The sequence below is a fragment of the Hypanus sabinus genome, chromosome 8 (genome assembly GCF_030144855.1).
Source record: "Hypanus sabinus isolate sHypSab1 chromosome 8, sHypSab1.hap1, whole genome shotgun sequence".
NCBI classification, from domain to species: domain Eukaryota; kingdom Metazoa; phylum Chordata; class Chondrichthyes; order Myliobatiformes; family Dasyatidae; genus Hypanus; species Hypanus sabinus.
In genome coordinates this window covers 79,779,580-79,792,763 of record NC_082713.1, presented here as the reverse complement: position 1 = coordinate 79,792,763, position 13,184 = coordinate 79,779,580, and the positions used below count along the sequence as shown (strand labels likewise).

General features: G+C 41.7%; 1 protein-coding gene across 4 annotated transcripts in view; it reads left to right on the top strand.

Annotated features, from left to right (window-relative positions):
* The window catches only part of LOC132398264 (muscleblind-like protein 3), a 134,266-nt gene that overhangs the window by 110,530 nt on the left and 10,552 nt on the right, over positions 1 to 13,184 (top strand). For all 4 annotated transcript variants that reach the window (XM_059977415.1, XM_059977414.1, XM_059977413.1 and 1 more), the window contains 2 exons: positions 2,530 to 2,618; positions 2,968 to 3,041. In XM_059977415.1, coding sequence (XP_059833398.1) covers positions 2,530 to 2,618; positions 2,968 to 3,024 — 146 coding nt within the window. In that variant the 3' untranslated portion in view covers positions 3,025 to 3,041. The remainder of the gene's footprint in view (positions 1 to 2,529; positions 2,619 to 2,967; positions 3,042 to 13,184) is intronic.

Below are 13,184 nucleotides of genomic sequence, written 5' to 3'. Positions count from 1 at the left end.
ACAGAGACTGCAGATGCTGGAATTTGAACAACAAACATCCTCCCAAGAGAACTTAGTGGGAGGAAAGAAATTTTGCAGGGTTTTGACCTGGATTGTCAACATGTCAGCCCACTCTTTCAGAAGGGAGGAAGGCAGAGGAAAGGAAATGATAAGCCAGTTAGTCTGGCTTCAGTGGAAGATGTTGGAGATGTAAGGATGAGATTTCAGGGTACTTGGAGGCACATGATAAAGTAGGCCAGAGTTTGCACGGATTCCTTAAGGGGAAACCTTGCCTGACAAATCTGTTGGAATTCTTTAAGGAAATAACAGGCAGGATAGACAAAGGATAGTCAGTGGATGTTGTTTAATTGGATTTTCAGAAGGCCACACGCACACACACCCCACCTGACCTGCTGAGTTCCTCTGGCTAATTGTTTGTCGCAGTTGGTCTCACTGTTGCTCATTGATGATATATGCTCCACTTCAGTGCCAATACCATGCCACTATAACTAGTATCCAAGTTAGCACTTAGGAATTGTCCTGTTCAGTTTCACCTAGGTGAGGAGCAGGTTTAACATAACCAGCTCAACATAAGTCATGGCTCAGTTGCTATAACACCCAGTTTTAACCCCTTGTGAGGATATGTTTTGCAAATGGTAATGTCTCACCCCAAACACTGACTGACTAAAATTGCCCCTCTAACACCTGTAGAGCTCTGTTGTGAAACAAGAGTTGTTTATCTGATGTAGTCATAGAGCCACCAGCCATCAGCCATCAAATACAGACATTTTCACAAGTCCTACACAAACACCATTTGATTCTCCCCACACTCCTGTTAACACCCCTCACCTCCACCAGATCCTAGCGCCCTTCACCAGGAGAAATGTGCACTGGCCAATTAATTCACCAGCATGTTGTCATGAGCTCTCTAGGGAAATACAGTCACAGGAAGAACGTGCGAACTCCACATACCCACCCAGACAGGGCTGAATGTGTAGAAGTTCCCCAATTTGCTTGAATGTGTAGCACAGTTCAGATGGCAGAGCTGTCTATTAATAGCAATATATTTTCAGTTCAGGGTGCCATGTGACTGGGCGGGTGGTCTTGCAGAGGAAACGGTAGGAGCAACTTTTCCTCTGATCCTGGTCCATGTGGGATTTGAACAGAGCAGTCTGAGAAATCAGACATGTCAGATGGACAGAGAACGCGATGAGCAGGAACGATAGATCCAGGGGCACCCCCAACCCCTAAGCCTGCTTGGTATAAACCGCAGGCAACTGTGCACGAGTGGAGGGTGGAACTGGAATCTCAGGAGATTCAAAATAATTCCGGAAGCCACTGCTATCAATTAAAAATGAAGAACTGAAAATGGTGGAAATATTCAATGGGTCAGGCAGCATCTGTGGGGGAGGGGGGTGAGAGAGAGAGAAGTAACAAGGACTTAAGGTTAATAACTTATCATCATCTTCACCTGGAACATTTACTCTGCTGTTTTTTTCTCTCTTCTAGTTATGATTTATGATTTTATTCTAAAATAATTGTTTAGCTTGAACACTAGAGCAAAAGGAATGCAATCTGGACTCATGGGGTGCTCCGAACATGGCAAATTACTCTAGGTACAGCCCCAACATCGAGTCTCTGAGAGAATAGGACACCTACCCAAGTTTGATTAGACATCCTGTAGCTGGGGCTTGCAAAGCCAGAGGTTTAGAGCAGAAAAAGACAGAACTTTAGGTCTGATCATACATGCTGCAGCTACCAACAATAAGGCATGGATCAGTTTGTGGACTTTTCATTGAGCAGCTCCTGAGTCTGTGTGTTTGTGCATACGTGTATACATATTTGTGTATGCATTCTGTTTGTGCAAATATGTATCTGCTTGAATAAACGTGCATGTGTGTGTGTTAGTGTATATGGTCATCCACATGTGTTTTGTGTGTCTGTTTGTATATTTGTGTGTGTGCGCGTAAGAAGTAACGAGAGGCAAGGTTAATAAAGATATTATCTGACTTTTGATTGTTCTCATTCAGGATTCAGTAAATTTGGAACTAAGTAGTCGCCTTTGTTTGATAAACACACCCACTTTCCTCATAGAATGTAATTAGTTCTAGTATGTTTCCAGTTAATTAATTTTAATAAGGAACTACAAAATTGGGATTGTTAACTGTATCTAGAAAATTTCAGATAGAATTTTTGTCAAGTACCTGTTAAATACATTGCTTCAAAGTCTGTGTTTTATTTTATATAATTGCACAAATACATCATTATGTGCCTGATAATGTACAAAGTCTTTTAGAGTGTTTTAAGTTCTCCTTAATTACAATTGTAATAAGCTTTCTCTTTTTTTTCTCTTTTGTTTTTTTTTATTTCTTTCAATGCTGTCTTGCTTTTTGCACTGTGATTGCATGCTGGTATCACCCTTCATGATGATGTCACATGGCTTGTTGCTGTGATACCTGCCACGCCTGCAATCCACACCACATGTTGCCATGGTCACCATAACGCTACACCCTTCCCGTTTGTTGCTTCCATGGTGTCCCCTACTGAAAGTACCCATGATGCACGGCGCTACGCCTACCACTGTGTCTGCAACAACAACACCTGCCACCAACGTTCCGTTTGCAGCAACAGCCAATCAGGTTTGGCTCTTTAAATAGCTTTTATTTGACATTTCTTGCTCCAAGTGAGTTGTTGCTTTAAAATCAGCACAGATTTCAAAGTCTTTCAGTTTTGCTAAGTTTAAGTTGAGGAAAGTTGTTTAAAGTTGAGTATTCTTCAGTCGCAACTTCAGTTTTTGATACAATCTGGAAGTAGCTATGCATAGTTTTAGTGACATTATTTTTCCCTGATTTTAAAACTGTCAGTTAATTCATTCACTGCATACAGCTGTTTATGTAATGTTTATGTGCTAGCATGTGAATGTTAATATATTCGGGATAAGTTGCTTTTAAAGGATCAAATTTTAATCTGAAATTTCTTCCACCTTAGATGCCCATTTTATCAATAGATGAACTCAGTAGCAGCATGTTTGTTACACAGATGTAGACCTTACGAATAGAACAGTAAGTTTCTTTCAATTACTAATACAAACTAATTAGAGTTTCTGTCAGTGCCTACAAATTATTGTTTCATTCTTTCTGACAAAGCCAAGTAATTCAGCCGGTGATGTTGATGATGATAAGAATTCATGGTCGCAATGGTTCATTCTAGAACTCACGTTTTAATCATATCAATGTGGTTTTAAACAAGGAATCTGGCATGTTAACCAGTTGCATGCAGTTTGTATTTTTAATTGTCTGATATTGTATCCTGGACTATATAGATGTGAACTGCACGATTCCAAAGTAATTCTGTATATTGTGGTTGGAACGCAGCTATTGTGGCTCAGGGGTAGCATAACTCTCTGCAACAACCTGTGTTTCGAAGTTTTAAAAGAGCTTAAAATATATATTAGCTAACTTCAGCCACAAATCCACCTCCAAGCCATTTGCTGTTTAAACATCAGCACAGAAATCAAAAAGGAACAATTGCCATCAGCAGGTCAAAAAGCATCTATGTAGAGAGAAACAGCCAAAGTTGCATCAGAATATGAAGAAGAGAATTCAACCTAAAGACAAACACCGTTTCTTTCTACAGATGCTGCCTCACCCGCTGAGCATTTCTACTTCTGTCTAAAGTGGTACAGAATGTGTTTAATGCATTGCTAGAACATCCTTGGCCACTGTCACCTACTCTGGTTGTAGATGCATTTCTGTGGTTGTTAAGGCAAAGGAATAAGAGGTTAGAATGCTAGTTTCTCTTATTAAATTAAAAATAAAAAAATAAAATTAAAATCAAAATTAAATTAAAGGGAAACAAGAATAATCAGTGGAAATAAAAATCAGATGATTCCTTCAATCTACTCCAAAACTTTGAAAATTTACCTTATTTTGCTCTGGACCAATGAAATTGAACTCAAAATTTCAGCACCATTCCTTATCTGCTAATCACCCCTCTTGTTCCACAACTTAAACCGACTTCCTGATTTCCTGTATTATGTAATAATTAATTTACCCAACATGGCTACTTTATTGAAAGGCATAAAAAAGATTAAAAAATGCATTTGCTGGAAACCTGAAATAAAAATATAAATTGCTGGAAATAACTCAGCAGATCAGACACTTCCAATGCAGGTTCTTCAACCGCAATGTTAACTTTTTTTAGATTTTGATTTAATAGTTTAATTACTCAAAGCCAGAAGGATTCAATTATTAGCAACTCGTACAACACACTGGAGGAACTCAGCAGGTCGGGCAGCATCCGTGCAATCAAGCAGTCAGCGTTTCGGGCCAAGACCCTTTGTCAGCTCTCGGCCCGAAATGTTGACTGCTCGTTTCCACGGATGCTAACCGACCTGCTGAGTTCCTCCAGCATGTTGTACATGTTGTTTTGACCACAGCATCTGCGGTGTACTTTGTGTTTAAGATTCAATTATTTATTTGTGTAATTATGTTACATTTCTATAAGATTTTTCTGTCCTTAGTTAAAGGGAAAATAAAAATGGTTCCATCAGTTCAACTTTCAGGATGCCCAAAAGTGCTTTGTAGGCAGTGAAGTGCTTTGAAAGTTATCATATGTTAACACAAGAGATGTGGCTGTTTCCGAGTGTGCATAGAAAGATTCCACATCTAATTAAGTAATACATCTGATTAAGAAAAGGAACTTACTTAACCTGGTATCAATGATAATCACCTTAGAGCTACTGAGATTTTGCATAAACCCACCTGTTTCATGAACATCCTTCTGTGAAGGAAACATATTATCCATTTATCCATACCTGGTGTTGTCAGCAGTCTTGCTCTCTGAAGTGTTCTAGAAAGCATCATGGCTCCTGGTCAGATTGAAGTGAACAATAGATACTAGTGTAGCCAGTGAACAAATGAAGAAAAAGATGGGTTCAGTTTAACGTATAAACTAAGTGATGGAATCTCCGCTGTTGCTGCTGCACTGCTGAGAACTACGCTGTGTCCAACTAAGTTGTGAGCTCTAGGGAAGTTTGAATTGGCCTCAGGGCCAAGTTTCTGGCAATAAACCAAGTCTGATCCCTTGCTTAAGCACATTGTTTGTGATTCATTCTGGTGTATATTAAAATAAAGTGAGTTTATTAAATCAATGGCCAAGAGAGAAAAAATGTAAGGAGTTTCAATAGTAAAGTGATCCTAAACCCTGGATATCTTGGGGTCCACACTTGTGTCACAGTGGTGTTACAGATAGTGTAGCTGCCTCACAACTGCAGTGACCCCAGTTCAATCCTGACCTCAGCTGTTGTCTGTGTGCTCCAATCTGCTCCCAGACCCTAAAGACATGTTGGTAGGCTCAGTGGCCAATAGAAATGGTCACTGATGTTGTTAGCATGTGAGGGAATTGGGGAACAGGTAATAGATATGTGATGGAAAAGACATTACACAGATAGAAATGGGGTGAACAGGGTGGTAGGAACTGATAATGATTCTAATGAACTTCAGTCCATTAACTTCCCCTAAAGCCAACACTGTTAACTAAACTTTCATGAATCTAGTTTAATGTTGCTCTATATGGCCCAGTGGCAGTTCTTCCTTGATAATTATTTCCAAAGGCATTTTGGATATACAATATATTTGGGATGGTTTAATGGTGAAGTTGCCAGTCGAGTACCTTACAGCCCTGCTTTTCCCCTGTTGTCCACTGATTCCAATTAATGCATTTGCATGTGTGAAAATATATTTTTGGGACAAGTTTTTCACACAAAAGTTGGTGGGATTCGGGAAGCAGTAGAGGTGTGAAGGATTAAACTTTTAAAAAGCATTTGAACAGATACGTGGATAGGAAAGAATTAGAGAGATATGGGCCGGGTACTTAGATAGATTTTGATAGCTTTGACAGGCATTTTGGTCGGTTGGATTGAAGAGCCAGTATAACTCTATTAGCCCATGATCATGTGATTATTTTCTGCGCAAAGTATTTGGGTGGAATGTTGTGTGAAATCAGATTACCAAGTAATAAACTAGGAGCTGTCCAAGATTCCAATCAGCTTTCAAAAAGCCATGCTGCAAAATTAGTGGTGCCAGGATGACAAAAACTGTCCTAAAGGCAGAACTATACATGTTAACCAACACCCCAGTACCCTCCATCATCATCTCTGATGTGACCTTTCACAACACCGGTCAGATTCATGGTGGTTTACAGTTGGGAGGTGTATGTCCCATTGAAGCTGTCAAGAGAATATTCATTGTTTGATGTTTGTGTAAATAATTATCACTTAAAATTCATCAGCACTTTCTTTAATGTTATCTCGGCCTTGCTACATGTTATGACACTTGCTTTCAATTTAGGGAGCTACCTTGAAGGATTAGCTGGAAGTTGTTGGACTCTGTGCCTAAGAACTCCTGAAATAATGTCCTAGGGCTGAACCTAGAATAACTTTAACCATCTTCCTTTGCACAATAAGGAGTGAGTCATAAAATGATGGAGCATTGAAATAGGCAATTTGCTGAGTTCATGCCAACAATTGAACAACCATTTTTACCCAAGTCCCACCCCAGCTCATTTTAATCTCCCTTCACCTGCCAATGGCTTCTCCATTCTCTGCAAAGACAGGACAGCTCAGTCTTTTAAAGACAGAGGAGGTAGAGAATGATTAACTCATTATGGTGCACAAACGTGGCAGGTTCTGTCTTGGTCTTGCTCACCCGATCTGGAACATATCATGATCAAGTGTTGTCCTTCTTATCTGCTGAAGAGGTTTCCTGCCATCATCCTGGTAGGAGTGTACATTCCACCTCAGGTCAACATTAGGCAGGCACTGGAGGAGCCGAGCATCATCATCAGCTGGTGCGAAACTGTGCACCTTGACACCTTCCCTGTCATTGGGGGAGATTTCAACCAGGTCAGCTTGAAGAAGTCTCGAAACAACTACCCCCAGCATAGCACCTGCAGAACCAGAGGAGCCAACACACTTCTCCTGTTTACCACCATCAAGAACACTGACCGCGCCGTCGTAAGCCCACACTTTGGAAAGTTGAACCACCTGTCTGTTCTTCTGTCCTTGGGGTACAGGTGGAGACTAAGGACGGCAGCACCTATGTTGAAGATATAGTCAAAGGAGGCAGGGGAGTATCCACAAGACTGCTTTGAGTTGGTGGATTGGACAATATTCAGGGATTCAGCCTTGAATCTGAATGAATACACAGTAGTTGTCTCCAACTTCTCTAAAACCTATGTGGATGAGCCTGTGCCTTTGAGAACATACTGGACATACCCAAAGCAAAAGTCGTGAATGATCCAAGATATTCGTAGTCTGCTGAGGGCTACGTTTGCGGCACTCAAGACCAGTGATCCGGAACTATATAAGAAATATATGTGCAGCCTATAGAAGGCTATTTTGAGAGTGGAAAACACAATCCCGATTGAGGTTAGAGACCGTTTCAGATGCACATCAGCTCTGGCAGGGTTAGCAGGTCAGTACTTTCTACATGATGAATGGTTGTGATGCTTCTCTCCCAGATGAGACCAGTGCATTTTATGCACGCTTTGAAAGGGGGAATAAAACTACACCTGTCCGAATCACTGCAGCACAGAGTGACACTGTGATCTCTGTCTCAGAGGCCAAGGACAGAATATTTTTCAAGAGGCATCAGGCCCTGATGGTGTACCTGGCAGGGTTCTGAAAACTTGTGCCAACCAACTGGGGGGAATGTTCAAGGACGTCATCAGTCTCTCATTGCTGCAGTTGGAGGTTCCCACTTGCTCCAGAAGACTGACAATCATAACAGTGCCCAAGAAGAGCAGGGTGAGTCCAGTAGCACTCACATCTATAGTGATGAAATGCTTTGAGAGGTTGGTCATGGCCAGAATCAACTCCTGCCTAAGCAAGGACCTGGACACACTGCAGTTTCCCTATATGTAGGTCTATAAAGCATGCAATCTTATAGACTCTTCTCTCAACCCTGGATCACCTGGACAATAGTAATACCTTTGTCAGGCTACTGTTTATTGATTACAGTTCTGCATTCAACACAATCATACCCTGAGTTCTCCTCAACAAGCTCCAAAACCTGGGCCTCTATTTCTTCCTCTGCAACTGGATCCTTAACTTCCTCACTGGGAAACCATAATCTGTGTAGATGGGAAATAACGTCTCTTTCTTGCTGACAATCAATACTGGCATACCTCAAAGATGCGCACTTAGCCTACTGCTCTACTCTGTCTATGACCCATGACTGTGTGGCTAGGCACAGCTCAAACGCAATCTATAAATTTGCTGATGACACAGCTATTGTTGGCAGAATATCAGATGGTGATGAGGATGTGTATAGGAATGAGATAGATCAGCTGGTTGAGTGGTGCTGTGCAACAACCCATCAATAAGACCAAGGAATTGATCGTGGACTTCAGGAAGGGGAAGTCGAGTGAACACACACCAGTTTTCCTTGAGGGATAGCAGTGGAGAGGGTGAGCAGTTTCAAGTTCCTGGGTCTCAACATCTCTGAAGATCTATCCTGGACCCAACATATTGATGCAATTACAAAGAAGGCACGACAGCAGCGATGTTTCATTAGGAGTTTGGGAAGGAATTAGTATGCCACCACAGACACTCACAAATTTCTACAGATGTACCATATGAGCACTCTGTCTGGAATAGAGGGACCACTGCACAGGCTCAGAAAAAACTGCAGCAAGTTGGAAACTCAGCCAACTACATCATGGGCGCGAATTTCCCCACCATCCAGGTCAACTTCAAAAGGTGATGCCTCAAAAAGAGCGAATCCGTCATTAAGGACCCTCATCACCCAGGACCTGCCCTCTTGTCATTGCTACCATCAGGGAGGATATGCAGGGACCTGAAAACACTCAGTCAGTGTTTCAGAAACAGCTTCTTCCCCTCTGTCATCAGATTCCTGAATGAACAATAAACCCATGAACACTCAGTACTTTTCCCTTTCTTTTTGTACTACTTATTTAAATATTAAATATATACAGTACAGCTTAATGTAATTTATAGTTTTTATTATTATGTATTGCAATGTACTGCTGCCGCAAAACAACGAATTTCACATTATATGCCCGTGATGATAAACCAGATTTTAATTCTGATTCTGAACTCCATCTAGATTTTCTCAGTTCTTTACTTACCAGGAGCATTCTACAGTGAGCAATCAAGCTAGCAAGCTGTACGTTTTTGAGATAGATCATGAAACAGCACAGGAACAAGCCCTATGCCTCATCATGAATTCAATGTTGAATTAAACTAAATTGCTTCACCTCACATTCTCTGCATATTAATGTATCAATCTAAAAGCTTCTTAACTGCTACTATTGTGTCTTCTCTTACCACTACCCCTGGCAGTCTATTCCAGACAACTCTGTGTAAAAAAAAAACCTTGCCCTGCAACATCTCCTTGAATTCTCCCCCTTTCACTTTAAATGCATGTCCATTAGTATTTGACAGTTCTACCTGGGGAACAGACAGCCTTTATGATGTAGATGTCTTGGCGTGAAGGGGACATGGAATAATTAATCATTTGGATTTTTTTTTAAAGAGTATTGGATGGGTACAGGAGTATAGTTTATGTAACACTGGAATATAGGAGCAGGGGCATGAGCAGGTCTCCTGTGCCTCATCCAGGGTTGGCCTCAAAACCCCACTCCTGCACTCGTATACCTTGTGGTTCAAATGTCTGTCAGCCTCCCCCTCAACAACATGGTGGAGAAGAGAATTCCTAATCTTCACAACTCTCTGAGAGAATAAATTCTTCCTCACCTCCATCCGAAATGGGAGATCTCTGATTTTGTGACTCTCCCTCTGGTTCTAGGTATCCCTGTTGTCAGCATCCACACTCTTAATTCTTCCCAAAATGTTATATGTTTCAATAACATCATCTGTCATTCTTCAAAATTCCTGCCTAACCTCTCTTCGTACGTCAGCCCTCTCATTCCAGGAAAATATGGAAGCCAAGACTATACAGAATACCCCAAGTGTTGATGCCTTGGACAAGTTGGAATTAAGGGCCACCTTCTGTGCTGTATAACTCTGTGACACTATGAGTGCCCAATAAAGTTGCATCTAAACTTCCGTTCTATACTCCTAATCAAGATCCATAAGTTTTCTAAGTTGCACTTGCAATTTACTTTCTTTGTTTTCATATGTTATGAACCCCCAGGCTGGTGTTCAGCTGCAATCATTTGTAAACTTGCTCTATTTAATTAATAATTTGATTTTTTAATGTAATCCCCTGGGTCGCCTCAGGCTCGCTCAGCTCGTTTCGTCTAGGGGAGCAGCCTTCGGCCCCGCCAAACTGGGTAATCAGCTGGTGTGGATGCTGTGTGATGTCCCCGCCTCGCCCAAAAACAGACAGTACACCATATGCGATTAAATGAATACAATTTATAAAGGTTACTATAACTAAGTGATTAATAACGATACAGTATATATGAAGAGAAAATTAAAGAAAAGGCACCAAACTTATCAAAGTCCAAACCTCTTCGTGCACAGCCGTTGGAGCTCAATTACTGAAGTCTTCTGGCCACCATTCGATCCCCTCCGAACTCCTCGACTCTCCAAACAGCTCAGGACCCTCCAAGTGGTCAACCAAGCACATCTAGCTTCATCCCCCCCCCCCTCGGAGAATCTCCCGGCCTCGGACCCCCCTTTGGGGTCCGATCCTCGCCCAGCTTAGAGCATGGCGTCCTCTCTCTCGACCCCCTCGCGCCGATCTGCCCAAAAGCCCGTCAACAAAAGCTTACAGACTCAGAAGAAAGAACATTAATCCCCATTTGGTTTACAAAGGAATACCATTCTCGTTATCAGTAAATTAGCATTCCTGCTAGTTAACAAAAGGAAACCCTTTCCCAACAGTAACAAAGAAAAAAAAGAAACCCCCTTTACATTAATTTTTCTAAAGAGGAAAACCTTACATGTTCCCACTTTATACTCAAATGGCAATTAGTTGTCCACTCAATTAATCAGCTGATATCCCCACGCAAGCCCTTTATGTCTTCCTCACAGATTGCTACCCAAGTTACCTTTGTACCTTTGGCAAATTTAGCCACAGTATAGGCCATCTTTTCATTAAAGAGCACATTCTTCTCACCCCACAAATTGCTTCTACATCTTCACTTTCTGAGCCAATATATTTTTTCATCATTACAGTTGCATCCAACCTTCCATTAACAGAACTCATTGGCCTCTTGTTCCTTTCTTTGTCTTTTCCAAAATATCAAATGCCCCGTATATTTAGTTGGTCGCTATGCAACCATATCACTATAGTGACTGTCAGAACAAATCCACATAATTCTTCATGTACTTTCAACTCATCTGTCCTGTTGGGTGTGTTCATACAGCCTGCAGTGTTCATTGGTCACACTGAAAATCTATCTGTATCTGGAGTCAGAGAGTCCTATAATTCTTCCAACTCGTCGATGGTAACTAGCATCCTTTCCTGAGCTAGTCTCAGTTGTTTGCATTTGGCCCATATTCTTTTAAATATTTCTTATTCATATGTATGTCCAAATGTATTTTAAATGTATTTGTACCCACCTCTACCAGTTTAACCCTATCATTGCGGGGGATTTCAACCAGGCCAGCTGGAAGAAGTCTCTGAATAACTACCACCAACATATCACCTGTATAACCAGAGGAGACAACACACTTGACCACTGTCATACCACCATCAAGAACGCTGACCATGTTATCCCACACTTTGGAAAGTCCAATCACCTGGCTCTACTTCTATTCCCAGCATACAGGTGGAGTCTAAAGACCGCAGCACCAGTGTTGAGGATCAAGAAGGTATGCAGAGGACCAAGGAGGCAGAGAAGCGCCTACAGGACTGCCTTGAGATGGTGGACTGGACAATATTCAGCGACTCATCTTTGAATCTGAATGAATATGCCACTGTTGTCACCAACTTCATCAAGACCAGTGTAGTTGAATTTATGGCCTCGAGAACATACTGGACATAACCAAAATCCATGGTTGATCTAGGGGTTTTGTAATCTACTGAGGGCTAGATCTGTGGCACTCAAGACCGGTGATCCAGAACTCTAAAAGGAGTCCAGGTACGGCCTAAGGAAGACTATTTTAAGATTGAAAAACACAATTCTGTTTGAGGTTAGAAGTGGAATTGGATGCACGTCAGCCTTGGCAGGGTTTATAGGCCATTACTTCCTACAAGGTGAAACCTAATGTGATGAATGGCTGTGATGCTTCTTTCCCAGATGAGTTGAATGCCTTTTATGCATACTGTGAAAGGGACAATGCAACTACACCTATGCGAATTGCTGTAGCATCTGGTGACCTTGCATCTCAGAGGCCAATGGCAGAACTTCTTTCAAGAGGGTAAAATGTCGCAAGGCATCAGGCCCTGATGGTGTACTTGGTAGGACTGTGAAAACATGTGCCAACTTGTGTTTAAGGACATCTTCAACCTCCCACTGCTGCAGTCAGTGGTTGCCACCTATTTCAAAGCTAGGCACACTCAAATGTCATCTATAAACTTGCTAACAGTGCAACAGAATTTCAGGTGGTGACAAGGAGGAATACAGGAGTGAGATAGATCAGCTGATTTAATGATGTCGTAACAACAGCCTTGAATTCAACTTTAGAAGACCAAGTAGTTGCCTGTGGACTTCAGGGAGGGCAAGTCGTAGGAACACACACTAGTCCTCATTGAGGCTTCAGCAGTGGAAAGGGTGAGCATTTTCAAGTTCCTGGCTGTCAGCATCTCTGAGGACCTAATTGACACAATTACAAAAAGGGCAAGGCAGTGGCTATATTTCATTCGGAGTTTGAGGAGATTCAGTATGTACCAAAGACTCTTGCAGATTTCCGTGGAGAGCATTCTGGTTTCATCACCATCTGGTATGGGGGAGGGCCACAGCACAGGATTGGAAAAAGCTGCAAGAGGTTGTAAACTTAGCCAGCTCCATCATGGGCAGCAACATTGAGGACATCTTCAAAAGAGGATGCCTCAAAAAGGCGGCATCCATCATTAAAGATCCCCTCCACCCAGGAAATGCCTTCTATTCATTGCTACCATCAGGGAGGAGGAACAAAAGCCTGAAGACACTCACTCAATATTTCAGAAACAGCTTCATCCCCTCCATTATCATATTTGTGAATGGACAAAGAACCCATGTACACTGCTACCTTACTATTTTTTGCACTGTTTTTGCACTAATTTAATTTA